The sequence below is a fragment of the Mirounga leonina genome, unplaced genomic scaffold, assembly GCF_011800145.1.
Source record: "Mirounga leonina isolate KUSES-001 unplaced genomic scaffold, KU_Mleo_1.0 Mir_154, whole genome shotgun sequence".
NCBI lineage: Eukaryota > Metazoa > Chordata > Mammalia > Carnivora > Phocidae > Mirounga > Mirounga leonina.
In genome coordinates, this window is record NW_023270389.1 from 38944260 (window position 1) to 38972103 (window position 27844).

The 27844-nt window shown below is 47.9% G+C and overlaps 2 protein-coding genes and 1 long non-coding RNA gene across 5 annotated transcripts in view; 1 reads left to right on the forward strand and 2 right to left on the reverse strand.

Moving 5' to 3' along the window:
- SMYD2 (SET and MYND domain containing 2) overlaps positions 1-9182 on the forward strand; it is a 50137-nt gene extending 40955 nt beyond the window's left edge. For both annotated transcript variants that reach the window (XM_035010546.1, XM_035010545.1), the window contains exons 8-12: positions 2270-2380; positions 3060-3180; positions 4148-4322; positions 6326-6434; positions 8748-9182. In XM_035010546.1, the coding sequence (XP_034866437.1) occupies positions 2270-2380; positions 3060-3180; positions 4148-4322; positions 6326-6434; positions 8748-8828 (597 nt within the window). In that variant the 3' untranslated portion in view covers positions 8829-9182. The remainder of the gene's footprint in view (positions 1-2269; positions 2381-3059; positions 3181-4147; positions 4323-6325; positions 6435-8747) is intronic.
- Positions 9183-14266: 5084 nt separating this feature from the next.
- Positions 14267-27844, reverse strand: part of PTPN14 (protein tyrosine phosphatase non-receptor type 14) — a 183934-nt gene continuing 170356 nt past the window's right edge. The window contains exons 18-19 of one of the 2 annotated variants that reach the window (XM_035010548.1): positions 26705-26868; positions 14267-21309 (exon numbers count right to left, since the gene is read on the reverse strand). In XM_035010548.1, coding sequence (XP_034866439.1) covers positions 21181-21309; positions 26705-26868 — 293 coding nt within the window. In that variant the 3' untranslated portion in view covers positions 14267-21180. The remainder of the gene's footprint in view (positions 21310-26704; positions 26869-27844) is intronic. The other variant, XM_035010547.1, reaches the window with a different exon arrangement.
- Positions 25087-26677, reverse strand: LOC118014334. Its single transcript, XR_004680265.1, has 2 exons — positions 26370-26677; positions 25087-25935 (listed from the first exon to the last, which is right to left on the reverse strand). It is a non-coding gene; the product is annotated as an uncharacterized LOC118014334 (long non-coding RNA).

Below are 27844 nucleotides of genomic sequence, written 5' to 3' on the forward strand. Positions count from 1 at the left end.
CCCTTACAAAGATTGATAGAGATTTACAGAGAAAGAACCCTGCCAAAATACCACAGTGAAATTTTGGATGCTCCTAGGCATCTCTGTATTTCTACCACCAAACATTGAACTTGAGCTCTTTCTTTTTTAATTAGCAAATTTTGGCCTGTTTTTCTCCCCCCAGAAGGTCAATACTATTGTTATCTGAAAGAGAGAAAAGCCAGCCCAGCAGTAGCTAAAGAGTTAAAACTCCAAATGGACACATCAGCCTTGCACATGCTGTCAATTCCACATCTGACCTCCAGAGAGACCATTTTCTAGGAATGCGGTTCAGGTAGCTGGCCGTACACACCAGCAGGGCACGGGGAGGCAGTCTGTGGCCAAGAGGCCCCCTCCTAACTTAGGGACTCGGAGAAAGCCAGGTGTTCTGTCCCCTGCACAGTGATGCCCTCTCCTTTCCCAGGCCCTGCCTCCGTGACCACCTTCTAAGATGCCTCCAGAAGGCTCCAAACGGCTGCTTGGCGAATCGCTGGAGGATGCTGTGTGTTCTTAAGTAAATAATAAACTCCCTAGCAAGGACACATGAATTGGTAGGGAACATAATCACACACTCAATTTCAATTTAATCGTCTTCAGTGCTATTTTAAGGTCCGTGTCTGGATATTTTCAATTTTAAATGCAATGATCGGTGTGCTAAATGATCAAGGCCTTGGCTTCTCCAGAAGCTGTTAACCAACCCACAGCCAAACGGGGACCTGAAGGCCAGGGCACAGATGAGACTTTCTGCCCTTCACTTAATTCATCATGACGAGGGTAGCCTGTTTTCGGTTGGGGCATCTTGGTTTCCAGATACCTTGCGACTATGCCGATGCCTCTTTTGTTAAAATACACAGTCTCAGTGGGTCAGAATGTAAGTCACCAGGCTCCAGGGCTCCTATGGGGCCAGGTGGGGACTCCGCAGTCTATCACCTAGACAGGCTCTGCCTCCGCTTGCGCAGCGACACTGAGCGGCCTCTGTCGCCATCTTCTGGGCCCTTGTGTTTGTTGCGCGATGTGTTCATCTGTCATGTCAAAGAAATGAGGAGGGAGGCTGGGTAGAGCTTGCTCCTGTTGGTTTGCCCTCCCGCGCTGACAGATCGGAAATGCGGTAACCTCGCATTGGGCCAGTCACTGCCTTGGGGGAGACTTGCCCTTCAAAGAGGGTGTCAGATGAGCCGCGAGGTCTCCATTACTGCCCTTTGGGTTGGGAGCTTGGCTTGGTGGCGCAAGCACCCAGCCCTGTGCAAGTCCCCCCTGCCTGCCTGCCAGTGCCCGAGGTTACTGGCACGCTAACGGCTTTGTGACATCCATCTGTTTGGTCAGACATTTGCCTGATGGTGTGGGATGAGCAGCAAGTGCCGTCCCAGTGAGTAGATAATGGGCAGTTAAATGCCGGGCTCCTCCATATGCTCTAAGTCCCGGTTATAGACCCCGTTAGAAAAAAGCAAAGACAGGAGGACCCAGCGAGCCCAAAGGCAAGACTTTTCCAAGTTCTCTGGCCCAGCTGGGTAAGGCAGCAGCATGCTGGTGTCCTAGAGGCTGTGTCTTCCCTCTGTGGACGTGCCCCAGCCTGCCTAGCCCAGCTTCTTGCTCCCTTGCCGGCTGAGTGCGGATGTGTCCCTGCCGCCCCTCCACCCAGCAAGGCGTTTGAGCTGGCCCAAGCCGTGAAAGAAACGAGGCTGAAAGAGGGCCGCGCAGACACAGACCCGGGCCAGTCTCAAGGATGAGTCGGGTCTGTGCATCTCCTCATGTGATGGGGCCATGCCCTTGCTGGGCATGCTCTCAGCCCTCCCCATTTACTGTTCTTGGGACTCCTTGATTCTCTAGAAGGTGGGAAGAGAGGCTCTTTCTCTCCAGCACAAGGAGGGGGACAAAACTAAGGGATTGCTGACTTAAAAGAATACGGGGTTTTGTTTTATTTTTTTAAGATTTTATTTATTTATTTGACAGCGAGAGAGGGAACACAAGCAGGGGAGTGGGAGAGGGAGAAGCAGGCTTCCCACCGAGCAGGGAGCCCGATGCGGGGCTCATTCCCAGGACCCTGGGACCATGACCTGAGCCGAAGGCAGATGCTTAACGACTGAGCCACCCAAGCACCCCAAGAATTCGGGGTTTTAAAGGGAAGAGCCATCTCCCCAGCTGTGGCCCTCCTCGGGGCCCATCCCTTTGGGTGTTTGCAGAGCCCCCCAGGAAGGAGAAGGAGCCAGCGTACCTGCGGCAGACAGCATTGTCCACTCTTTGGACCCCCTAGGTATTCACCAGCTACATTGACCTCCTGTACCCCACAGAAGACAGGAACGACCGGCTAAGAGATTCTTACTTCTTTACCTGCCAGTGCCAGGAGTGCACCACCAAAGACAAGGTAGCCCCCGGTCGGGTAAAGGTGCCAACCATACCCTGCACCGCAGCACCTTGGCACCAGTTGAGGGCCCTGTCTGCCTGGGGGCGTCTCCTCCTACCCTTTAAACCCATCTTACTAAGACAGCTAGAGGGAAATCGAGTTACACCAGGTCTCTGTTCAAACCCTGATCCTCACAGCTGATGAAAACATTTGCACTACACCGTACAGGTAAGAGAAGGATTTGCCAAGTTGCTGTTTCTTGGAAAGAAATGTCTGCTCAGAAAATTGGGGAGGGGAAAAGCACACGAGAGTAATTTTCAGGCTTTCCAGCCTGTTCGTCAGAATATGGAAAATTTTCTCTGGTATTACCCATGTTCTTTTGGCCGTGCTCCCCCTCCTCATTCTGTTCTCTTGATTCATAGATGTGTGAACCCACAGATCTGCCCATAGCAAACATATTCTAAGTGTCCTGCTTAGATAAGGATTGTCTAGAAAATTCGTACTTTTGTTTGTTTGTTGTAAAAAGGTATTGGAGTACTGAATTTCTTAGATCCAGTGCCCGATTTCCTTGCATTCTTTTGCGACTTTAGAATGGGCAAGCCCCTATCTTTGCATAGGAAAGTAGACTATTTGAGAGGTTTCCCCCTCAGTGTGGTTTCCGTGGGAGGTAACACCTTGCACCTGTGGACATCTCCCTCAGGATAAGGCCAAGGTGGAAATCCGGAAGCTCAGTGATCCCCCAAAGGCAGAAACTATCCGTGACATGGTCAGATATGCACGCAACGTCATCGAGGAGTTCCGGAGGGCCAAGCACTACAAATATATCCTTTACAACTGTCCAGAAGTTTACTGCCCCTCACCTGCAGGAGGTGCTGGAGAGCTGGGAGGAGGGAGTGGAAGAAGGGTGAGCATGGGATTCTGAACGTGAAAGGAGGAATGTCTTCTGGCAGACGTGGACAGAGTAACTGACCGCCCATGACTTGGCGTCAACCGCATCCAAGTTGTGTGGTGTTGACTTCATCTGACTTCTCCTTGTTTCACTAGTGTGGTCAGGGGCTGGATGTGGTAGAAGAGTTTAATGGTCAAAAGCTATGAAGGAGAGTTCCTTGAAGGCCCGCATTGCTTGGGTGTCGTACTCTAGGCAAGCACAGTACCGAGGGCTTTGCGTATTACATTATTGCCATCCCCGTGTAACAGATGGGAACAGACTCCTGGATAGCAAATATTGTACCCAAGGGACAGAGCTCACCAGGATTTTTGCCCCAGGTCTGCTGACTACCATAATCCATATTCTTAACCACTACATTATAGCATTTTCTTAGGTTGAAAAGGCATCACATTTACGCTGGGGGAAGAACTAAAAGCAGCAGAGGAAATTGAGAGAGGCACAATTTTTTTTTTTTCCCCTCAGTCTAAAAAGGAACTTTCCCATAGTGGGGACTTCTTCCTTAAAAATGCTTCAACTAAAGTGCTGAGCTTGGGTGAATAAGGTTGAAGATTTATGATCTTAAACATTGTTTACAGCTGAACCCAGGGTCTGTTCCCTGTGGCTAAAATTTTTCAGTCGTTCAATAGTTGAGGTCTTCAGTTTTTCCTGAAGTTTGTTTCTTTAAGAAAAATATGATTCTTGTAGAAAAAATATTTTCCTTTCACTTTTGCTTGGGTTTCTGTAATTTACTTTTTCAGAGGGTGAGGGTAGGGGCAGAATGGATGGAATAATTCCTTGAACCCAGCCTTGGGCAGTCTCCCAAGTCACCAGAGCCTGTGGTTTCCTTGACTCCAGAGCACCCCCTAGTGAGCTGCTGGAGATCTGCGAGCTCAGCCAGGAGAAGATGGGCTCCGTGTTTGAGGACAGCAACGTGTACATGCTGCACATGATGTACCAGGCCATGGGCGTCTGCCTGTACATGCAGGACTGGGAAGGAGCCCTGCGATACGGACAGAAAATCATTAAGCCCTACAGGTGATTGCAATGGCTCAGTTCTCATCATCTTAGCAGGGACTGGAATTTGGTGATTTGGAACGCTATTTTTGTTTTCCGACTGTCCTGTGTTGGAACATGCCTAGAACAGCTTTCCCATTCTGCACCCACACCTGGAGCACAGGTGTAGGCTGCTGTTCCCTCCGCCGTTTGGAAGAGACAGCTGTGAGGGCAGGCTGAGGTTATGAAGGGGGTGCCGGGCAGGAGCCCTGCCGGGACCTGTCCAGGGTGCTGTAGCCAAAGTAGTTAATTCCCATCAGTATTAAGAAGCCACCGTCGTGTTTGTTTTCCATCCCATCCTTCCAAGTTAAACACACTTATGCATTGGTAAGTGGTGGTTTCACATCCCTGCTTTTCCATCGTTAGTCACACCATCCCCTTCTTGTGCTTTTGGAAATTGCAGCCCAGTTTGCAAATGGGGACATGCTAGGACCATTGCGTTGGCTCTGGTTATCCATTATCCCCCACCTCCCCCCCCAGCTCTGAATAAAGCAAGTTGGATTTTAGCTTACAGTAATAATGGGTATCAGCCCCGGGGAAGTTTCCTGTCGAGAGGGTTTTTAAACCTTAAAGTGTGTGACAGATGGAGGTTGTGGCCGTGTCCTCCGGCCCTGATTAGCCATTTCAGGGCTGGGATGGCCTAGATCTTACCAGTGGGGCCCTTGTTAAACACATTCACATTGTACATTTACAGGGTCTCCCCAAGACCCAAGTGGCCCAGAATCTCTGGGCATTAGACCTGAGATCCCTGTGCCCCAGAAGCACCCCAGGTGTCTCTCATGGATCTGAGAAGCCCTCAGCACTCCCTCCCATTCTAAGGTTGGGGACTGTAAAGTTTGTATCCCGTCTGGATTTCCACGGCCTTCCACTTACCCTGCCTTGCCTGGATTAGCCATCAGGGGGAGCTCAAGGGAAGCCAGCTCCTAAAATCTGCTCTTGGAAACAATTTGCTGCATCACAGAGGCTCTCAAAGCCTGTCTTCTTCCTGGGGTGGGTGAGGAAAGCCTCTGGTCTTATGCAAACTGCCCTCTGTGAGATCTGGAGGGGAGGGGATGAGAGAGACAGAAAGAATGAGATCATCTTAGCTTTGTGGTCCCTCTCCCAGCAGGGCCTTGCTCTCCTGGACCCTTCCTTAGCTTGCTGAGCCTCTCCTGGAGGCCAGCTCTGGCCTTCTGTGGGGCCCCTGGGGCCATGGCTTCTTCCAGGCAGCATGATGCCGCCTGCCCAGGAATATAGCCAGAATGTGCGTCTTCTAGGTGGCTTTTGAGGGTAGAGCAGTACAGACCAGTCTGTAAGTCAACACCTACACACACACACACGCATTCTCTCTCCCCGCATCCGCTCTCACCCATGAGCTGCCTCCTGGTCTCTTTCCCTGGCAGGCCCTAGCCGGCAGCCTTGTGAAAACCGGAGAGAGAACACCTGCTGTATATAAAGCCTCTCCTGGACAACAGAGAAAGCTTACCTAAGAAGAAGGTGTTCTCCTGATTTCAGAGAGCTGGCAGCTTTGCTAAACCAACTGATACCATAGAGTGTGACAGAAAGCTGGGGTCTTGAGACACACGGGGGTGTGGATTTTTAGGTGTACTGTCTTTTTAATATGAGGGTATAGGCCTAGTGTCTTCATAAATAGGGGCTTCACTTTAAAAGATGTTTTCCCAGTGCCCTGCTCTGGGTACACTAAAACAAAAATCTGGGACTGGGATTGGATGTCGTGTTTATCAATGTTTTTGTGTAGGATTTCCCCTGCAGTTTTTCTGTAGCTTTTCAGAAACACACAAACTGCGTGAAAGGAAGAGCCTCTGGGGTGCTTAGACAGGGTCGAGCCGTCCACACTTGCCCTCCCTGCACCTGCTAGGGCTCGGAGGAGTCTGGCTGCGGTGGGGAGCGGGCCGTGGGCTCGGCAGCCATGGGCTCGCTGCGCCTGGCCTGCAGCTGCTTGGGAGCCTTGGGCAAGTGGCCTGTTACCTTCTCTCTCACTGCAGCAAGCACTACCCTCTGTACTCCCTCAACGTGGCCTCCATGTGGCTGAAGCTGGGGAGGCTGTACATGGGCCTGGAAGACAAAGCTGCTGGAGAGAAAGCCCTGAAGAAGGTACGTCTGCATTGTGGGGCTGGGGGGCCTGGCGCCCCACGGCCCCTTTTTCCTTCGACCCCTGCCTTCCCACCTGATAGCGCCGAGTGACTGAAGTCCTAGAGACTTGACCGGCTCTTGAGCCACCTCTGGTCAGAGAGGCGGGAGGGGGCGGACTGGGCAGGTCAGAGTAGGGCAAGTGATTGAGCCTTTGCCTTGTCTGCACCCAGGCCCGCCCTCTGTGCCCATCGAGAGGGGCTGGCTGCCCTTGTGGGCACAGCCCGTGACTGGGGAGAAGGGGGTACCGCCCCCATCCCACGTGAAGCTCTGGAAGTGGACAGAGGCCACGGGGTGGGTCAGGAGACCGCGGTGAGGGAATCTTCCATTTGTTTGTCCTTCGGATTATAATTATGCACTTGGGAGTTTCTAAAATGTACTTAACAACCGTCTTCACTGTTCATCCAGTATCAGTTACATGCCAGGACCTTCATGTGTGTTTTTTTCTTTTAATTTCTTAAAAATGAGATAGATTTTCCTGATGGAAAAATTGAGATTCCTACAGGCTAAGGCCTTCCTTCAGACTGGGGTCTTTCTGAGTCGAAAGCGTCCACTCCACTCACCCAGGCTGTGGCCCACACCCGGGGCAGACCAGGCTGCTGGGCAGCGTTGGCCTCCCTCGGTGTCCACAGCTGCCCTGTGCGGGCGACGGGGCAGGGCCCTGACCTGGTACCTGACCGGAGCTCAGAATCACCATCCTGAATTTTTTTTTTTTTTAAGATTTTATTTATTTGACAGAGACACAGCGAGAGAGGGAACACAAGCAGGGGGAGTGGGAGAGGGAGAAGCAGGCTTCCCACCGAACAGGGAGCCCAATGCGGGGCTTGATCCCAGGACCCTGAGATCATGACTTGAGCCGAAGGCAGATGCTTAACGACTGAGCCACCCAGGCGCCCCCACCATCCTGAGTATTGATTCTTGTTCTTTATGTGGAAGTTAGCAGTTGATGAAATGTAATCTTTGAGACAGTCTGTTGAGTCCTGTAAGAGAATGTCTGTGAAAGTTCGGGCCAGATTCTGTGTCTCTTCCCAGTAGACTACTTGGGAAGACGGTAGAAGGTCCCACATCCCAAATGGAAGGGTCCGGGCCTGACTAGGCCAGAAGTATGACCTAAGTATAAACTTCCCTGTTTTTAAACCACAGAATTTACCTCCTAAGACAACAGATTTACTGTCTTGGTGAACTGAGGGAAAACTGACCAGTTGGGTCACAGCTGCAAGGTGCTGGTAGGTAATGAGGTACAAGATCAGTGAAGGACACAGGAGATCTGAGCAAGGAGTGGGAGTGATGAACACAGAGGGGCCGGAGCAGGGGAGGCATTTGAAGCAGGACCTTCCTGAAGGCTCACACTGTTCTTTGGCCTGCCTCCTGTTGGTTTGAGATCTATGAAGTGAATGGTATAAATGAAAGGATTGTCCATCAGAGTCACAGGCCATCAAAACTTCCCTGTTTGGAGAGTGGAAATAATTTTTCTGTGAGTAACAGTTGAATACAAAAAAGCAAACATAAACTTGTGCAGATAACATTTGGGACATGCTTCCTATGTGTCGGACCCTATTCTAAACACTTTATGTGTACTAACAACTCTGAGAGGTAGGCCTCCTTCCTATTTTGCAGATGAGGAAAATGAGGCACAGAGTAGTTAAGCAAATTGCCCAAGGTCACACATCGAGGAAATGATGGAGCCCCTGGCAACTCTTGCACTTTATATTGCCCAACTGTGAAGAAGCCTTATTATAAATATGTTCTCTCCAGCTTCCTCTCAGGAAACCTGCAACTACTTTTAAGTTTTTTTTAAGAATATGCATTACAAGGAAAACACGCGCTTTTTGAAAGGGAAGAACGGTTTCATCATGTCTTACGGATTAGCGGTGTAAACTAAAATCAAAATAGGTTTGGTGTGAAGTTCTCTGTTCCAGCACCGCCTGTTTCCTTGGTTGAGCACAGCCAAATAATTCTATCCCTAAAGCGTTTCTTACTGCAGTCTCTGGGATGTCATGAAATCAATTTCTCTGTATCATTTCTTCAGCTAGAGTAGAATAATGTTTTATTCAGCGGTACAGACTGGATGACTAGTTGGTTAGCAGATAATCTTGTCTACTTAAAAAAAAAAAAAAAGGAAAAGAAAAAAAGCCAGGCTCTGGAGGAGGACGGGGCTCTAAGGTGTCCCGTGCAGTGAAGCAGAGCAGTCTGGCTGGGGTTACGTTGGCCCAGGGTGCGGGCGAAGGGGCTGCCTCCAGGCTCTCACCCCTTCACTTGTCTCTCTCTCTCTCCTAGGCCATCGCCATCATGGAAGTGGCTCACGGCAAAGATCATCCGTACATTTCTGAGATCAAACAGGAAATTGAAAGCCACTGAAACTACGCCAACACGTTCGTTTCTATTTAAATGCTAGTGCAGAAGCCTTCAAGGATTTGAATATTTCCAGGCGTACATATGACTCTTGCATTTCTGTAAAATCGCTGGAATGAAAACACCCACTCGCCCTTAAACCTCACACATGGCTTACCTGAAGTTGGTCTTAATCTTTACTCTTAGTACCAAAATGATTTCTGAATGCGTTCATTGCCCTAAGAGATAATGACATGGTTTCATTTGTTACCCTAGACTTTGGACAGATTGTTTTAAAAGAATGCGATTATTTTTCCCTTCATGTCTATTATAACGTTCTGAACACTGGAATGATGAGGGAGAATAAAAAAGGTAACGGTATTTGAAGTTTGTCTTTTCTTCTGTCTGCCGGGGAGGAGCTCACCATGGCGGTGGGAGCTGGGTCCGGGAGGGGCAGTCACCCCTGCTCTGCATCGGGGTTCAGCCTGCACTGGCTCTCAGGGCTCAGTGACCTTGGAGGAAGAAAGGAGGTGCAATGAAGTGACCTGAGTGCCCCACCCTGGCAGGGGAGTGCGGCTGTTTTGAGTCTTCGGTCTAGTATCTGAAATCCCTTTAATGCATAAAGGTGCCTTGCTTCACTTTCTTGGCTCCCCCCGCCCCCCGCCCCCCCATCTGTCTGAAAGCAGACTTTCCATTCCTCATTCTGTTGATTGTTCTCATGCAGGACTCTCCTTGTTTGGAAGCCCTCCAGGGTAAGCTGGAGAAGGAAAAAAAATTTTTCCTTACCAACTCTGTGTTATTGAGCAAACACTGATCCGTCCCCGCGCGGCCAGCAGGAATCCGGCTTCCCACAGCCCGGAGGGCAGCAACCTGGGCGCTGTTTGCTAGCAACCGCCAAGGAGGACCCGACCCAGCCCGCCTGCCGCCCCCCCCCCCCCCCCCCGGGGACGCCCTGTTTCCTGGAGGAGGTTCCCGAGTCCAAAGAGAGGAACTTCCCCACTGGTCATAATTAAAGCCTGCTGGAGTTTACCCTTGAGCTTTCCTCCATATTCCTGAGCTGCAAGCAGCTCAGCTGCAGTTCGGTACATTATCCTTCCAGGCTCATCGACACACACCCCCGTGCACACATCTCAGACGTACACACATGTCCCACACACACACGGTTAACTGCACACAGTGGGGATTCAGCAGGCGGAATGCATGCTCTTGTTCAGCTAAGTGCAGTAAGGTGCTTCTTGAACACCTACTGTGTGCAAAACACTCTGTCTCTCTCTCCAAGAGCGGAGAGATGAGCACTGCACAGGTCCTGCCTCCAGGGAGTTTAGTGTTTGAAGAATATGCTAATTGACTCTGTAGTTAAGCCTAAAAGCAGCTTAGCAGCCGCCCCCCCCACCCTGCCCCCTGTAGGTTTTATAAATGTAATATTTTCTCAAAAAATGTAAGTAATACTGGAAAAAAGTAAGCTGTTCTTTCTTCTTCTCCAGTCCGATTCTCCAGAGGTGACCCCTGGAAACCGTGTGCTGATGTGGTCCCAGTTCTCCCCACGCCCATGTAAGGTACATACGGAAACAGATGAGAAAAACAAAGGCAGAATGGCCACTGACCTATTATTTTGTGATCTCTGTCTCTGACTTAACAAGATGGACCTCTTTTCATTCCAGCATTTGCAGATTTGCTTCATCCTTTTCCGAGTCAGAACATTGCACTGAATGTGTCATAATTTACTCGTTCTATTTACAGACACGTGGTTTTTCCAGGTTGCTGTCACTTTGAACAGTGCCACAGGGCACAGTCTTCGATGTGGAAATTTGCTCTCAGGTGGCAGCGTTTTGGGGGCTAGATTCCTAGAAGTGGAATTTCAGGATCCAGTAGTGAAAACTTTTAAAATTTGATTAATTTTGGCCACATTTCCTTTTTAAAAAACTGCATCCCGTACCAAGAAGATACAGTGTTTGTATTTGTTTTCCCCTACCGTCATAACAACACACTGTTTGAAATTGTTTGGCCAATCTACTGTGTGAATTACTGTTTGCTCTGCATTTATTAATGAGATGGGGCACTTTCTCCTGTACTTAGGAATTCCTGTTTTTCTTCTGTGCGTCGATATTCACAGCCATTGCCTATCTTGCTAATCATGTCTCTCATTTTATTTTTATTTTTTAAAGATTTTAGTTATTAGCAGGGGGAGGGGCAAGGGGAGAGGGAGAATCTTTTTTTTTTTTTTTTTAAAGATTTTATTTATTTGAGAGAGAGAGAGAGAGAGCACATGAGAGGGGGGAGGGTCAGAGGGAGAAGCAGACTCCCTGCCGAGCAGGGAGCCCGATGCGGGACTCGATCCCGGGACTCCAGGATCATGACCTGAGCCGAAGGCAGTCGCTCAACCGACTGAGAGCCACCCAGGCACCTGAGAGGGAGAATCTTAAGCAGACTCCCCACTGAGCACTGAGCTCACTGCAGGGCTCGATCTTAGGACCCTGAGATCCATGACCTGAACTGAAATCGAGAGTCAGGTATGAGAGGTGCCCCTCTCATAATAATTTATAAGAGCTCAAAATGTATTTTGGAATATTAGCTCTTTGCTATGTCCTGAAAATATTTTTTCCCTGGTTGACCATTAACTTTATTTTTCATGACACTTGCTGTAGAAAGTTATCATTAAATGAAGAAAATGTTTTCATCTTTAAATGAAGAAAGGAAATAAAACCATTTTTTTTAAAGTCTGCTTTATCTGGAATTATTTAGTAGGAAGAGATCCAGTTGTACTCTTTAAAATTTTTAATTTTCAAAATTGCTAGCCACTTACGGCAGCATCATTTACTGATTGATTTTCCTCTGCTGATCTGAAATGGTCCCATTATCGTTACCTTAAGATTTAGGTTTATTTCTGTATTCTCAATTATTGTGGCACTGCAAAACTTTTAGTAACTAGTAGGGCTAGTTTTCTGTGTTCTCTTGACTTGTTCTGACCATTCTCCCACATTTAGCCCTCCATAGCCCTTGAGCATCGTTTGGCCAAGCCCGCTCTTGGCCTTTCCCTCCTTCCCCGCCAAAAGTGCTATTCGGTATTTATTAGAATTGCATTAGAATGAGTGATACACAGAGCACTGACCTCTCCATAATGCAAGTCTTTCTATCCAAGAATGTGGTGAGTTTATCAATTTGTCTGTTTTGCCTTAAAATGGTTAGGCTTTGTTTATATAGGTCCGACACATTGATCTTCATTCCTAGATTTTATGTTTTCTACAGCTATTATGAGCTCTTTTCTTCCATCATGCTTCTTAACTGGTAAGTCAGATAACATTTTCCCATTTATTTTTATCAAGATGTAAAATCACAAAATAGACATATTTGATCCTGCTTTTGTCCTTTCATTGCATGTCTGTGTATGTTTTCCTTATGTTTACGTTTTGCTCTCTGGGTTTACCTCCCTTAAAAAATTTCCTTCCTCAGCTCTGCTAAGAGTCTGGAGATAAAACAGTAACCACCAGGAGACTGGTTTATCTCAAAATTATACGATAAGACTTTTTTCTGTTATCCAAAGAAAATAAACTGAGTCCATGTACTTAGTCCATGAAAGAGAAAACAAATGAGCGTATGTACCTTTTTTCTTTCCGTTCTGCTTCTCTCCATATCCACCGGCACTTTGTGTATTACCATTTTTGTAATTGTTTTGTTGCCCCCGTCAACATATACACAGAATTATTTCTATGTTTAACGAGATGTGCTCACCATTCCCTCTCACCCCAGAGTGGCTCATGGGATTCTCACGCAGCATGAAATACGCCGGGACCTCAGTGGGTAGACTCCCTGTGGAGGGCCAGGAGGGTAAATGGGTTAACACAGAAGTGGGTCTATTGCCCTGTTACTCCTCGAAGACACAGTGTCCACCCTCATCACCAGGGGTTCACTGGGGATGTCTCTGGCAGGTGCTGGGCTGAAAATATGGGCAGAGCCGCCTTCTTAAAACCTAGACAGGAGCTGCTGAAGGACAAACCAAGGATGGGGGTGTCCCAGAGCAGCCTGGGGCCTTCTGTTTCCACGTGGACAGTCCGGGGTCTGAGGAAGTGACAGCTGGGGGAAGGGACTTGGCATTTGATAAGGGTTATCATGGCACTGGTGGGAAAGATCCCTTTCTATGTATTTTTCACTCTAAGTGATTGCCCTTGTCAGGTTTTTCTTTATAACCATGACACAACTTTGGAAATTTCAAACGAATTCTTCAGTATGATCAAGTTATACAGGAATGAAAAGTGGGTAGAAATAAATGGGCTTTAAAATAGTGAAAAAGCAGATTTTACCAGGCACTGTTGCCTACGAAAATAATCCTTAAAAGTAAAGGATGTAGGTGCTTTCATCTAACGCAAACATGTATGGCACAGAAGAAAGGAGATTCAACTGTTTTCTCTGGAAAAAAAAAAAAAGTTTATTGCATATGGAAGTCAATAGATATCTTTTACAAAAAAGTTAGAATAAAGATCTCACATTTGTAAAGGCACGTATGAAACATTTTACAGCAATGACAAGGGAGGTGAGAACATAAACAATACACAACTAGGACCATTATCTAAAGACTTTATAAAAACAGAAAACAGTGCAAAAAATACTGTCAAAAGTCAGTTTTACACACCTCATAATTGTGTCTAAAACTGGCAAGCATAAGCTTATTTACTGATATAAAAAAAGCACATAGGATAGCATGCATAGTTTTATTTAAGGCTTTTAATATTATTAAATTGAGAGGGAGTCTATATCACATTAAAGTTGCCATGAATATTAATAAATCACTCCCTGACATAGGGAATGTCCTATAAACTTCTCCCTCCCTCTCTCCCCTTACAACCCCTGTTCATAGTAAAGAGACTGGACTTGCATCTTGCGAAGTAGCAAGCAGCAACCGAGGGAGAGCAGAGGTGTCGTCAGGATCCCCAGTCCCAACCTGGAATGCGTTAACTCACAGCAACAACATCCTGGGCAACCGGTTACATTTCCAGGTCAGCTCACAACAGCCCACCACACTGGGCTGACCCATCCTTACATTTCAGCTCTGTTAGGAGTCCAAAGGCTTCTGTGGGCTGACCCAAGAACCTTAAGAACAAACTGGTGTCTAAGCTGGGGACTTGTCTGCACATTGCTTAAAAAGGAAAGCTATGAAATGTCAATTGTTTTGAAGGATATAATTCACAACATTTTATAAAACAGACAAGGAAAGCATCAAAATACTGAGTTAAGTAACACAAGAAGTCCAGTGAAACAAACTAGGCCTGTTATTTGATGTAACACAATTTATATAAGGTTATATGTTTAAATAGTCATCTGCATATGTAAACTGTTTCCATTTTCCCATTTAAGAATCCTCAAGCATGTCAGCTATTGAAGGAACAAAGGACAGACACAGGAAATCATCTCTGATGAAGAGTAACCTTACTTTTAAAAAGGTATATGGTTAATAGATTTTTAAGATTCCAAACTGGCAAGAAAGTTTAGCCAAAGGAAACGGCAGTAACATTTTAACAATGTTCACGCTGAAAAAAAAAAACCAAAGGCTCTGAATTACAGCTTTCAGCTCCCTGGTGAAGGTAGTTATTAGCTAACACTGTAGTTGAGGGAGGTGGGAGGCCCCTGAGAAATGCAGAGAACACCAGGCACCCCTGCTCTGAGAGCTATCCTGACTCGAAGCAGGATTCCTGAGATTTTAGCAAAAACGATTCCACCCCCAAGGCGCAAAAAGACTCCAACCCACTCTTCAGCTTTCTCCTGGAAACCTGCGGTCAGGTGAGAAGGCATCAGGGTTTCCTGGAAGGAGGAGGTTGGGAAGAAACAACTGGATAAGGTACACAGTGGCTGAACAGCTTATCCCGCCCCTCCCTGTGGACAACTGGGAACTGGTCACCATACATAGGACCTGTCCCAGCTCCTGGTGCGCCCCGCCCTTTCCCTGCTGCGCTGGATGGGGTTAGGGCCCGGCCTGGTGAGGAGGCCATGCCCGGGGGAACGGGTCAGGAGGAGGCAGCTCAACACAAACGAATCTGGCCACACACGTCACCCTGCCAAATGCAGCCACTGGGAATGCATGGAAGTTCACCGAAAGAAATAGAAAGTACCTAGTGCTACAATCATTGTTTCAAACGGGACTGATCATCAAATCCATCATTTCCTCCAGTACCGAGGAGTGACAATGTCTACCACCAAGGGGAAAACGGGCAAAGGGCAGCTTCTTGGTTGCTGACAATTTTCCATTCTTTTTTAAGATTTTATTTAAGAGGGAGAGCATGAGTGGGGTGAGGGGCAGAGGGAGAGCGAGAAGCAGGCTTCCTGCAGAGCAGGGAGCCCGACACAGGACTCCATCCCTGGACCCTGGAATCATGACCTGAGCCGAAGGCAGACGCTTAACTGACTGAGCCACCCAGGCGCCCCACTCTTTTTCATTCTTTCTGGTTCTTTCCATTTGCCAGATCTTGTTCCTTCAAGCTCTATAAGCTTTTAAAAATTAAAATTAGATTTCCTAATTATGTAATTTAGAGCGGCTTACGAGAGTGATTCTCCAGGACAAGACTGATAGTTTGTAGGGGTTGTGCCAAAAGGGTAGGGAAAGGAAAGACGAAGAGCGGAGCCATAAAGCAAATGCAAAACCAGGAGAGGTCAGCAGAGCCCTGAGCAAGCGAGGTGCTCTTGGGATGAAGAGGGTGAGGTCACAGAACAGTCCTGCCCGTGCCCCGCCGTGAGACAAGGAACGACTGCGGTCGGTCGCTGTACCGACGTCCTCCCTGTTTCTGCACCCCGATTATAACCACGGTGTGCCATCAACGGGAACGCCATCGGCAACTGGCCCAGGGCGGCGGGAGGGAAGGGCGATGCGCAGGAGCTGTGGCTGCGGACGCCGGGGGCCAGGGGGTGAGCAGGACCCCCTGCTACTAAGGCCGCCTGGAAAGGCGGAGCTGCCAGCAGGCGAGGGGCGGCGGCACGCCCAGGCGCACCCCCGAATCCCCGACCTCCAGCCAGCTCTACCACAGCGCTGCGGCCTGTTGAAAACCGTGAGCTGGGGTGAGACAGACCCCAACCCCGCAGCCCGGGCTTTCCTCGGGCTGCCGCCCCGTCCTTTCCATCCCTCTGGCCTTACGGAGAGGGAAGCAGAAAGCACGAGACGTTCCAGAGCTCAGAAAATTATTTGTGAATCAATACATGTTTTTGATGGCAACTCTAGGGCTGCTCTAAAATGCCCTCCCTCTTCCTCTTCCCGTTTATAACTTCCCTGGGCAAGCTTATGGCATCTCTGGGAAAGAATGATCCTGATGGCCCCAAGCACCGCAGAAGAAAAAGGGACTTTCTACGCAGATGCTCGTCATGGCCAGGCTGCACATCAGCTCTCACCCTCCTGCCTTGTAACAAAATGTCCTTGAATTTATTTTTAAAAGAGAAGGGCTGACCGAAGCTCTGCACAGTAGGAACTGATGCACATCCTCCCACTTCACTGCACCAAACAAACTATCTGGTCTTAAGCAATCGATGGATGCCAGATACTCAATATGCCAGGCTCACGGACATTTTAACAGGGAACATTTTTAGTTTGACCTTGCAGAAAATGCAGCTGTATTAAGCTGAGAGATAAGAAAGGTAGTCAGCAGAATACAAATGCTCACCCACCTGAGTTTATAACCCAAACGCAAAATGTGAGCACAGACAGGATAAAGGTTGCATATTAGACAAGCTGGCTGCTGAGTTTTATGGGATCCATGAATTACAGTGACTTCTGGGGCAACACATTTGGATGGGAAGATTTGATTGGCTATACCCTCAATCTCTCCCAGGCATGTTGCTGTTACTTTCAAAGAATGCATCACTAAGGTCTTTTGCCCCCAGATGTCGCAGGAGCCGAGGCAAAGACAGGAGCCAGTCGGTTTTCTTGCACGGGATCCAAGGGAAGTTTCAAACATAATTTAACATCTTAGAGATTTCCACCCTATAGGGCCAACTAAGATTATTTCCATCCTATAGGGCCAACTAATTTGTCATCCACAATGCTGTAGGCCACTGGAAAATTTGTGCAGTGTCTATGGAAAACCCAAATTTCTCCATCTGGAAGCAGTACTGAAATGAGTGGTTACTTTGTTCACAGAAAGAAATCACTAAATACGAGCCTGATGGGCAGCTGATACAATACAAAGGAATAAAATGAAACAGAGCAGCAGAAGAGTCTTTGGTAAAATGTGAGGAAGCAGAATTGCCCACACAGGGCCGCCTAAAGATTCCAATAGTGATTACTTGGTACTTCTGGAAATTCCCTCCTCTAGGACCCCAGCAGTTATTGCCAAAATGGAGGAAGAGATTAACAGTAATGTGGGTCTGACCCAATCCCATCCCTTGTGTCTCAGCTCCCTGGCATGTATCTTAAGACTAACTACCCCTACAACTCCCCCCACCTCAAAGTGATGGTCATATCTCCCCAGAAAGAAAGTCAATAGCTGTACCTGTTTTCACCATCAAACACATCACTGGAAGTGGAGCCATGAGATTCGAAAGCGCATCTGCCTTCTGGCTGAGGACACCTTCAGGCCCACACACCATGTGCCATAAGCACTGGGCTAAGGTCGGCTAACACAGATTGTACACCAAAAAAAGAGATGGCAGCTGAAAACCCCATAGTGATGTGCCTGACGGCCGACCCTGCCTATGAGAACGTACTAACATCTAGGTGTACTAACATCTCTGCACAGAGCGACTTCCCAGCCCCAGGAGGTGACCCACGCACAGAGTGCAAAGCTCATTATGGCAAGGCCAACCTGCCCATTTCACATGCTTTCATGTTTGTTAGCACTTATGTGGAGAAATGACATATGGTGTGTGGGGGTCCCTACTATATCAAGGGGAAGAAAAATATTGTATAGATTAGGTTCATTCATGTGAATTTTCTGTCATTGTAACAACGGTCCAGCTATTGTCAATTTCCTATGGTCAACCTGTAATTAAGCTGAAAAGATGAGAGAAGTAGGCAGCTTGATAAAAATGCTCGCCTCCTGAACCCCCTGGAGTTTAAAACTGAACCTCAAAAGCTAAGAGTAGACAGGATAAAGGATGAATGAGTATTAGGAAAACCAGTGGTCAGGTCCCACAGGAACCCTTTCCACAGGGCCCACAGAGCCCTTCTGACCAGGCTGGTGGAAGAAGGGGCCGAAGACAGCCATGTGAGTCTCACACAAGCAGTGAGAGATACATCATAGAAAAAATCATAGAAAAAAGAAATAAATCATAGGTAAATCATAGTTCCTCTTCTTAACCTAAATCTAGGACCACAAAGTTTGTAAAAGTAAAATTCTCTCCATTTAAGCTCCGTGGAAGCACAGTGCTCAAAATATTCCATGTGGAGGTGTTTTCCCCCTTCCCCACGTTACTGTTCCTCACTCACTGAGAGGAGAAGCTCATTCCTCTTTCCTCTCCTGTAAAGAAATCAACATTTGGCATCCCTCTCTAATGCCGCCAAATCCTCCTTTACCTCCTATCCACGGAAAGAGGTGTGTGTAAATGAAAATGCTACCAAAGGTGGTGTCTCCTTAGAGCCTAAGGGAGCCAATAATCTCAGCAAGCCACGGCTCAGCTTCGTGAGCAGGCTCAGCTCAGCTCCGCTCAAGGATGAAGACCTGACTCAGCCCCCACCATCCAGGGACCACGGTAAACAAGGACAAACGCTGGGTCCCTGTGCCTGAATGAGTGCAGATCAAAGAAACAAAACATGTCAACTGGAGAACTTCCAAACCAGAGGCCCCAAAGTGTTGAATGTCTTTGCTGCGAGATGGTATTTCCCCCTCCATTTTTAATTTTCTCTCTTCAAATCCGAACAAAAAAATAGACCCCGACAGTTCCAGCTTCAGACTTGATACATCATCAGGAACTCATTCCAAAAGCTCTAACTAGACAACCAATTTAATACACTTTGCTTCAAGGTTTATTCCTTGGCTTGCTTCCCAGATATAAAGCATCTCTGGGTGATTATTACACAGATGCCACTAGAAGGACGTTCGACGCCTGCTAACTTCGCAGGCACGTGCTGGCATTCGCCGGAGAGGGGGTAAGGAACGCAGAATGCGCAACAGAACCAAAAACATTTGTTTTTAAAAATGAAGTATGTGGAGTAACTTTTAAGTGGTTTCCTTTGGGTTTTGATAGCAACTTTGGCTAGGCAATTGGACAGCAAAGCTACTTCTTCCCTCCATTGTGCGCACGAACCACCATTCCCGTAGCACAAAGCGACAACAGCGGACGGGCTGAAATGAAGCGCGCGTGTGATGAGCTCAAAGAGCAGCTCTACATGCTGCCCATGTGAGACTCGATTTTCCCAGTGGCCACGTTGGGGCCTAAGAGATGAAAGAGAAATACTGATGTTGTTCATCAGATAAGCCAGTAACCGCAGACCAACTGTGAAAACATCCCGAACAGCAGACTATCCCAAGGGTGGAAAAGTGTCCAAGGAAAGGAAACCGATACCTCTTTGCCTGTCGATGATCTAAGTTCTGGGTATCTCCTGGTGATGGTGATGAGCTCTGTGCCCTTGAAAGTATAGGTCGTACTCATGGTTTTCTTTTCCACAACACACACCCAAATTCCACGATCTCAAGAGCTTAACTGAAGTTACCCTCCTTGACTGTTTCTTCAGACTTCAGAGTAGAAGAGAGGAGGCCCTTCATCACCAGATACTCTGAGTCTAAATGAGAGAACCACCACCACAAGCCCTGGCCAGATGTGAAACTGAGTGGATTCCCATTCCAAAGTAGTTCACTGGGAATCCGCTTCCACACCCCTCTGTGGCCGTGTGGTAACCGGATGTCACACAGGCTCGCTTTTTCTGGCTGACCTGATGCCATTCTTCCTTAACATTTTCAGCTCAGCAAAACCAAAACAAAACAAAAAGGGCAGCAGTGGAAGAAGGCTTACATAAGGGCACACCCACAAATGTCAATTCTAAGAACAAAACCACAGTTTAAAAGTTGCATTCAAGAAGAACTAGATAAGAGAGAGGCAAAGTCCCTAAAATTCAGCCAGAGGGAAAACGTGTGGAATATGATTTACTGCCTACTGACCTGAAGAAGCTGAGGACAATGACCAGTGTAGGTTCAGGAAGAGACACACAGAAGCGAGCTGCAAAGTGTCCAGAAGGGGGGGGGGGGGGGGGGGGGCAGTGCACGGAGAACAGGAAAGCAGTGAAGGGCTTCGTGCGAGACAAATCCCCACACCTTGCATCCAGTGGCCAAAATGTGGATGGCAGGGTCCTGAGTGGGCTTAGTTCTGCGCTGAGAGCCGCACAGCGGGGAGGGGGGCTCACACTCGGTACGCTTCCTGGCCAGGGCCCCGCCACCTGAGGGCCAAACAGCCCCCATCAATCAGCTTTCCCAGCTGTTCCCTTTACAGCCTTTCCAATGACCTGGTGACTGATGGAAAGACAGAATGTACCCAGCACCTCGACCTTCAGGCCCCCGCCCAGCACACACATCCTATTTAAATAAGAAACAGTATCAAGAGCCTGCCCGGCTTCTTTCTCTTCCCACTCGGGTCCATTATCCTCTTTCAATCAGGCAGGAGGCCTAGCTGCACAGATGGCCTGGCCTGGAGCCCCCAAAGACCACCAGACGGGGGCCCGCTGAGCAAACAGGGAGAAATAGCAAATGTCGAGGGTGCAGTGCCCGGCAGGGAGCACAGGCTCCGGGGCCCAAAGGAAGGGGTGGTGAGAAAGGTACAATATGGAGCTCCTTGCTCAGCCTGGGTGACCGGCAGCATTTCCTCTAGCTGCTCCTGTCCTTTACCTCAAGCTGCTGAGGGTGAGGGCAGAAAGGAAGAAGGGAGGCCATCAAGGCTCGGGAGCCCCCAAATAGAAGAGAATAGTGGGTTTGGTTTTGTTTTTTTCCTTCAGGGAAGGGCCTTGGCCCTTATCTTTTTATTTTAGAATGAGTTCATTTTCTTGCCATCTTAGATTTGGACGTGAGCGATCAGGCTGATGCATTTTAGGGTCGGTTACTAATCCGGCTGCAACTTCACTAGAGATGTGTTCCCTTTATGCCTCTGTCCCCCAAACGATCCACCAGGCAATCTTCCCTACTGACATATTTACAATGCAGATCAGTCAAAATATGGTTCAAATGAAAAGTACTATATTATTGTGAAAACTGAATTACAGTGATTCACAGAAGTTATCCAAAAGGGGAAAAAAAAATAAATTATCTCATATAAAATAATATATGATGTTTGTGAATCATCTTGGCTCCTGTCTTCAGGGAGCCCATGACCTGCCCGCTCTGGCCATCCGCGCCCTGCTGGGGGAGCAGATGTTGTCTGGAGGTGCCTCCCCATCGGCAAGATGGAGCTGGGTCCCTCTTCCAGTAGCTGGGGTGGGGGGTTAAATGAGTCTGGAGTTTTGGAGGAACTGGATGAGGACTTGGTAGACAAACTTGTACTGAGCGATGGTCTGGATCATGAACATCCTTTGCTCCCTGAGGAGCCGCAGCATCATGGGCACTTCCACCTTCTGCAAGAAAAGAGACAAAGCACAAGATCCTGAGATGAGACGCTGCCCCTGGGTCCTTCCTCATTCCCTCATCTGCGAAGCTTTTGCTCACCGCCCATTTGTAAGTACAAGAGAAAGCCAAGAGCTTGGCCCCGCTAGGGGTTCCCAATCAAAGACCTGCTACCAGCACTTGGAGAATCTGCTTGTCATGTGCCACTGACCCTGGTGTGATACTTTAAATACATACCCGTCCGTTCGAGAAAACCCAGAGGCTGCAGTTACTTATACCGGACTGGTGCTCTCAACTCCACCAGGACTCCGTGGGAGGATTTAAGACATCTCCGGGTCTTAGTTTCTTCGTTTGTAAAGTAAGAACAGTGATGCTTTCCTCCAACGACAGCGTGGCCTTGCCCAGGTCAGCAACACTTCCTCAGCAAGAAGGGCAGGCGACCAGTAGTGCCCACCTCATGGGACCCAACAACGGAATGCAGCTAAGGCATTTAGCACGGTGTCTGGCACACGCTGAGTTCTATTAAGAACTACCCGTTGTTATTAATAGTGATGAACTGAGAACAATCATACCTATCCTGCCACCTCACGGAATCGTGGTCATTATCAAATGAGGTAATTGATGGGTAAACCTTGAAAACATCAAAGCACAATCTCTGAACATAGTCACATTGGTTGGTTGGTTGGTTGGCTGATTTTTTATTCAGTTGGTCCTTCTGTTTTTCTCTCTACCCCTCACACCCATTTTCAGAAATACTATCAATTCAGTGTTTGGGGTCTTCTTCTCCAGGATAACTAGGCCGCTTCTCAGCTCTTCTTTGCCCTTTTTTTGTTGTTGTTAACTTCATATTTAATTCCAGTTAGTTAACATACAGTATAGTTCAGGTGTACAATATAGAGATTCAACATTTCCATACATCACCCGGTGCTCATCACAACAGTCGTATGTAGAGTGAAAAACCTTTCACTAAAAATATCTTGACTATTAAATGAGATCACCTGTGTGTCAATTCTTTGAGAATACAGAACCAGCTTCAACGGAAGCGAATTCATATGGCGGCTCATCGGTGTCCGAGCAGACCAGAGGCTCCGTCGAGTCATTTCCATCCTCCTGGCCCAGCCAGGGCAGAAGTATCACAGAGTCCACAAAGCCAGCGTGGCCTCAGCATACTGCCCCTACTCCAGGAGCCCCCCATCCCTACCCCCTGCCCCCCGGCAACACCACCCCCGTGAAGTTATGGAGGACAGAGCAACCACTGGAGGCCGAACAGTACAAACTCAGCTGTAGGTCTTTTCTTACTTTACTTTTACAAGTCATTTCAGCTACTTCCAAACTTTGTGTAGCCATGACACAGCACATGCCAGCCTTCTTAGTTGCTCTTCTCCAAAAACAGTTAAATAATGCGCAGCACAGACTTAAAGGCGACAGAGGCAAGTCCCCAGGAATAAGGAAAGAGAAAAAGGCATGTGAATCCTCAAACTGTTAGTCCAAATCTACAGCTCACAGCATAAGCTTCGAACTAGTGGGTTTTGCCTAGACGATCCTCCAGAGTGACAGACACCATGATGTCCAACCCAGAGGCACCGAACAGTGAACTTATATAAGAACCCACTGCCTGATGGGCATTGCTGAGTTGGGCGCTGAAGATACAAGGAGAGGTTAAAGCTGCTGCTCCCCTGTTCCCGCCAAGGTTTTGACAGCGAGGCTGGTCACACGAGCTTGGGTCAGGCTTCATCTGCCAAACCCCGGCCTTCACACTTCCTGGCTATGGGACGGACACGTCCCTTCATCACCTTGTGGCTCGGAATCTGTCCCCCACAGGCATCACTGGGACCTCTCTCAGAGGGTTACTGTGAAGGCTACTTGAGTTGTAAGGCTCCTAGATTGGTGTTGGCACATGGTAAACACTTATATAGGCTGGTGGTTGTTCCTGTAATGTTGTCATTGTTGTTACTGTCATCACCCCCTTCCCCTCTGCCACCTCCCTCACCATCATCCCCTGCACCACCAGGACACCCACCTCGGCTACCTCTGCCACCTCCCGCACCTCCAGCTCCACCCACCATCGTGATCATTACCATCTCAGTAGCCTGGAAGACACAGCCCTCAAGAGGGTATGTTATCTGATAAGGGGCAGGTTAGAAACACGACAGAGAAAGTTCCCCTGGTCATCAATGAGAGTCCTAGTTGCCTTGAAGATTCATTCCCAGAGTCTCTGCCGTCCACTGACCCTAACCCCAAGGAATCATGCAGCAGGTGGTGTTGGCTCAGTTTTGTCTAGAAGGCATTTTCTCCTCTCTACTCCATGAAGAAGGGATAACTTACTCAGAAAAGCAGCAAGATAAGACATCTCATTATTTGGCTAGTGAGAACCTAACCTTTTATTAGGAACTAATCTAGGACAGAGCGCTCAATCCAGGGGGAGAGTATTGCAAACCATAAAACTAACGCTTTCTAGAAAAAAAGTAGAGGCATTAAAATGTCAAGCTAACCTTCAGGGACCCAAAGTGGTGGGCCACCAAGAGGCTTGGCAGAGCAGCCTGGGAGAGCTCCCTCCCCTTCCCACCTCACAGCTACCTGAGCTCACTGCAAGCATCTTTATTTCAGGAAAAAGAAAAGGCATTTCACTGACAAAACTAAAACAGTATGGATTACAGACTACAATATAAAGTATGCTAAATCCAGAAGCCATGGAAAGAAGGTAGGGAAGTTGAGAGAAGAGAAAAATGGGACATACAATTTCATATTTATTTGCCAAAATCTTCGCTTAAAAAACAAACAAAAAAGGTAAACATGTTCCACTCTTCTCTTGAAATAAGGGTTTCACTCTTACTAGCCAGGCCTGAAGCAGAACAAAGTAGAGAACTTTTTTTTTCCCCTAACCATCTACCAATAGCAGTGATGGGAAATGGGACAGATAAGGCTGGCTATATTTGTGCTAGGGGAAGGGAAGTGAACAATATGAGTCATCTTGCTATCTTTGAATATCAATGGGAACAGAAGTCCTTTTTGGACTGACCATGTTCCAGCAAAGAATGTTCTGGCATGCAACTGGGCATTGAGGAAATCCACTATGTTTGGACACACTGTAGAGAATTTAATCACCCTGAGCCCTCACCAAGTCCATGCGAGGCCCTAATGGCCGAATCCCTCAATCAGCACCACACTGGCTTGGACATGTGCTGTTTATGTTCTACTGGGCCAATAACATCTGGTGGTCAATAAGCCTTCATGTCATCACATTACTGAGGCTCAGCTTCTGATGGGTCTCCAAAGAGCTCAGAACAGAACCATCTTTCATGTCAGACAAGACAGAAGGGGACTGTGGGGAAGACAGTGACACAAGGGGGTGGTAAGACGGCCAAGTGGGGAGGGGATGACGATGAGGCCCTTCCCTCCTCGTCTGGAGGCCACTGGGGTCCTCCAGTGGAGCTTGGATTTACTCAGGCCATATATACCCTGATTCCACTTCATCTCTTTCCATCTCCCCAGCACTGAGTTGATTTGGGACTCAGTGGCAAGCTGTTCAGTCTACTAGACCCTTCTAGAGACTTCTAGAAGTGACAGGGGAGCAAACAAACAAGAAATCTCATGATGTGAGCCAAAAGGATAAAAACTCACAGAAGATGGCAAAATTCCTGTTAGGTAGTCTCAGCGGATTCTGTGATGGGCATTTTGCTCATCAACAGAATGTCTGTTTGTTTTTAAAAATAGGCAACTTCTGGTATAATCCCGATTCTACTTTTTTTTTTTTTTTTTTTAAAGATTTACCTATTTTAGAAAGAGAGTGTGTGAGCAGGGTGGAGGCAAGGGAAAGGGAGAGGGAGAGAAGACGACTCCCCGCTGAGTGTAGAGATCGATTCCATGACCCCTACAGATCATGACCTGAGCCAAAACCAACTGACTGAGCCACACACGCGCCCCGCGGATTCTACTTTTTAGCAGCACATTCATATATACGGATTCAAAGTTTCCAAAATGAACTATATACAGGCAGAGAGTTTAAAAATCCTTTGAACATGTTCAAACTTGGTATTTATTGTTTTCCTGGAAGTTTCAATATAACACATTTCGTGGGGGCAATATTTAATCTGATTTTCAAACCACTGATATTACTGAGTAAATCCATATATTGTATCAATTCTCTCACAGAACGTGCATTGTCACATTCCCTAATTTAACAACTAATGAGCCACTTCAAGTTTCCTTGGATTCTCCAAGCTGTAGATACTTTTTTAATTTTTTAAAAAATATTTATTTATTGAGAGAGAGAGCACGAGCGGGGAGGAGAGGGAGAAGCAGGCTCCCTGCTGAGCAAGGCTCGATCCCAGGACCTTGGGACCACGACCCGAGCTGAAGGCAGACGCCTAACCGACTGAGCCACCCAGGCACCCCTGTATAATTTGGGAAGGGGACAAGAACCAATGGCACTTGGCATCTGCCGGCAGAGTGAAGACAGGAAAGAACTCGGGGCCAGGAGGTAGAAGACTGCACTTCTCACCTTAGCACCACTGCTTGAGATCCACGTGGCACTGGACAAGTCACTAAATTGTTTCTGGGCCTCAGTTTCCTTTTCTCTAAAGCAGGACGACTGACATGTGCCCGGCTCCTCTACACGGCTGTTCTGAAGACCCCAACTAAGAACATCAACAAAATAAGCGACAGCCATTTAAAACCCCCAAAGACCCATGTGAATAGAAGGCAGAAGAATGGTTCTTTAGCCTCGGATTTGATTTGATCTCATCTCCATGAAATCCAAAGCCCCTCCATACGACTCCCTGGCCTCGAGCAGCAGAGGGACGCCCCACAGCCGCAGCTCCCCTCTGTGGGGAGAAGAGCGAGGTGTCCAGCCCCGGCGCAGGCAGGCCATGCCTGTGCGCTCAGAGGCTCGACCCTGCTGTGCCACCCCACTGCCCGCCTAGACGAGAGCAAATGACCCTCTTTAAATTAAACCTCCCTCTGAAGAACGAAAGGCATTGATCCCGTATACACATTTTCACATAGGATTTCAGCCAAAACACGTCCCAGAAGCGCAAGTGGCATCTAGACGACCTGTGACCAGATAACCCACCGTGGAAGACGATCCACGATAAAACCAGACCGGCTGCACAACATTAGCCTCCTGGAAGCAGACGCGATGCAGAGCGGACTTTCTCAGTGTTTCCTATCTCACACGTTCATCGCTTTCTTGCGTGTTTTATCTGCGTGTCTACACGGAGCAGAGAAAGGCGGACGATGAGAAAGGCTGTAAATGTCAGAGGCCAACTAGGAATCATGGATCTGGAAAACTCTTGTCAGAAGACAGGAAATGAAGCCCTGGAAATGAAAAGGGCCCCGGGGAAGGTCTGGCCGCGGTGTACATTTGTCCCCAAGGTGGAGTATTCGGGAAAGTGGCAAATGACTCACCTCATTATGCTCCAGGCAGTAGATCATCAGCTCAGAAAGAATGACTACGCCAGTCCGCCCCACACCCGCGCTGCAGTGGACAACGATCGGGGGGTGCAGGCTCCGGGGGCCTTCCAGCATGCTATTGGTGTGGCGCCGGACCGACTGGATCTCCTCCAAGTAGGCTGCAAGACAAAACGCAAATCCCGTCACCAAAGTCCTATGTGGCTTTGCGTACGAGAAGGTGGGGGGTGGGAAACGGAGGGTGACTCTTCTTCTGTTTTGTTTTTTAAGTGACGATAATTTACAGTTCTTACAAGACCGTAATTATTTGGCTGGTACCCACGGTACGGTCCTGGATCCAGAAAGGACCAGCTGGGAGTCAATTAGTCCACGGGAGAATTTGTTCTTTAAATTAAATAGTTCTTTTTTAAAAATTAAATTCTGTTTTCCCTCTGCAAATCCCAAAGTCCCCCAAGCAGATGATTCTCGACATTACTTACAGCAATTCCTACTATTAACAGACTGGGATCAGAACACCAGCTAGGTCCCCTTGAAACGCCTGCCTGTCAGAGCCAATTTCTGGTGGGAAGAGCATCCATCTGCCCCTTCCTCCTTCCCCTCACTGAATAAGTGAATGTCAACTGAGGCTTGACTTTGTTTTTAGATTTTAAAATAGGCTTGGGGGGGTGGTTCCTGCTTTTCAGCTTAGATTCTATGGGGTCATGTCAGCAGCTCAAGTTGAGCCCTCCCCTTTCTGGAGGCAATGTGTGTGTGGAGTGGAGGGGTCTTGTCACCTCCCATGTCCCTCCTGACATCTGCCTGGCTCAGCAGGGCTGCGCAGGGATCTGCTCACTATTCCAATTGGGCATGAGTGAAAAATTACAGCGTACAAGCCTTAATGATTTTTCTTGTTCATGGGCATGAGAAAAAGGAAAAGTCTATAAAATATAATCCTCAAACAGTCCAAGAACCGGAAAAAGTCAATTAGTAATAGAGATTTTATAGTAGCTAGCTCAGGGGAGAAACGGATTTAAAGATTCTTGATCCTCAGAAAATCTCATCCCGATGCAGCATTGCAAACAAGACTGAGGAAGCGCTCAAGTTGTTGGAGAGAAAAAAAAGTGAATTCAAACCTGTCTAGTAACTTAGAAGCATCTG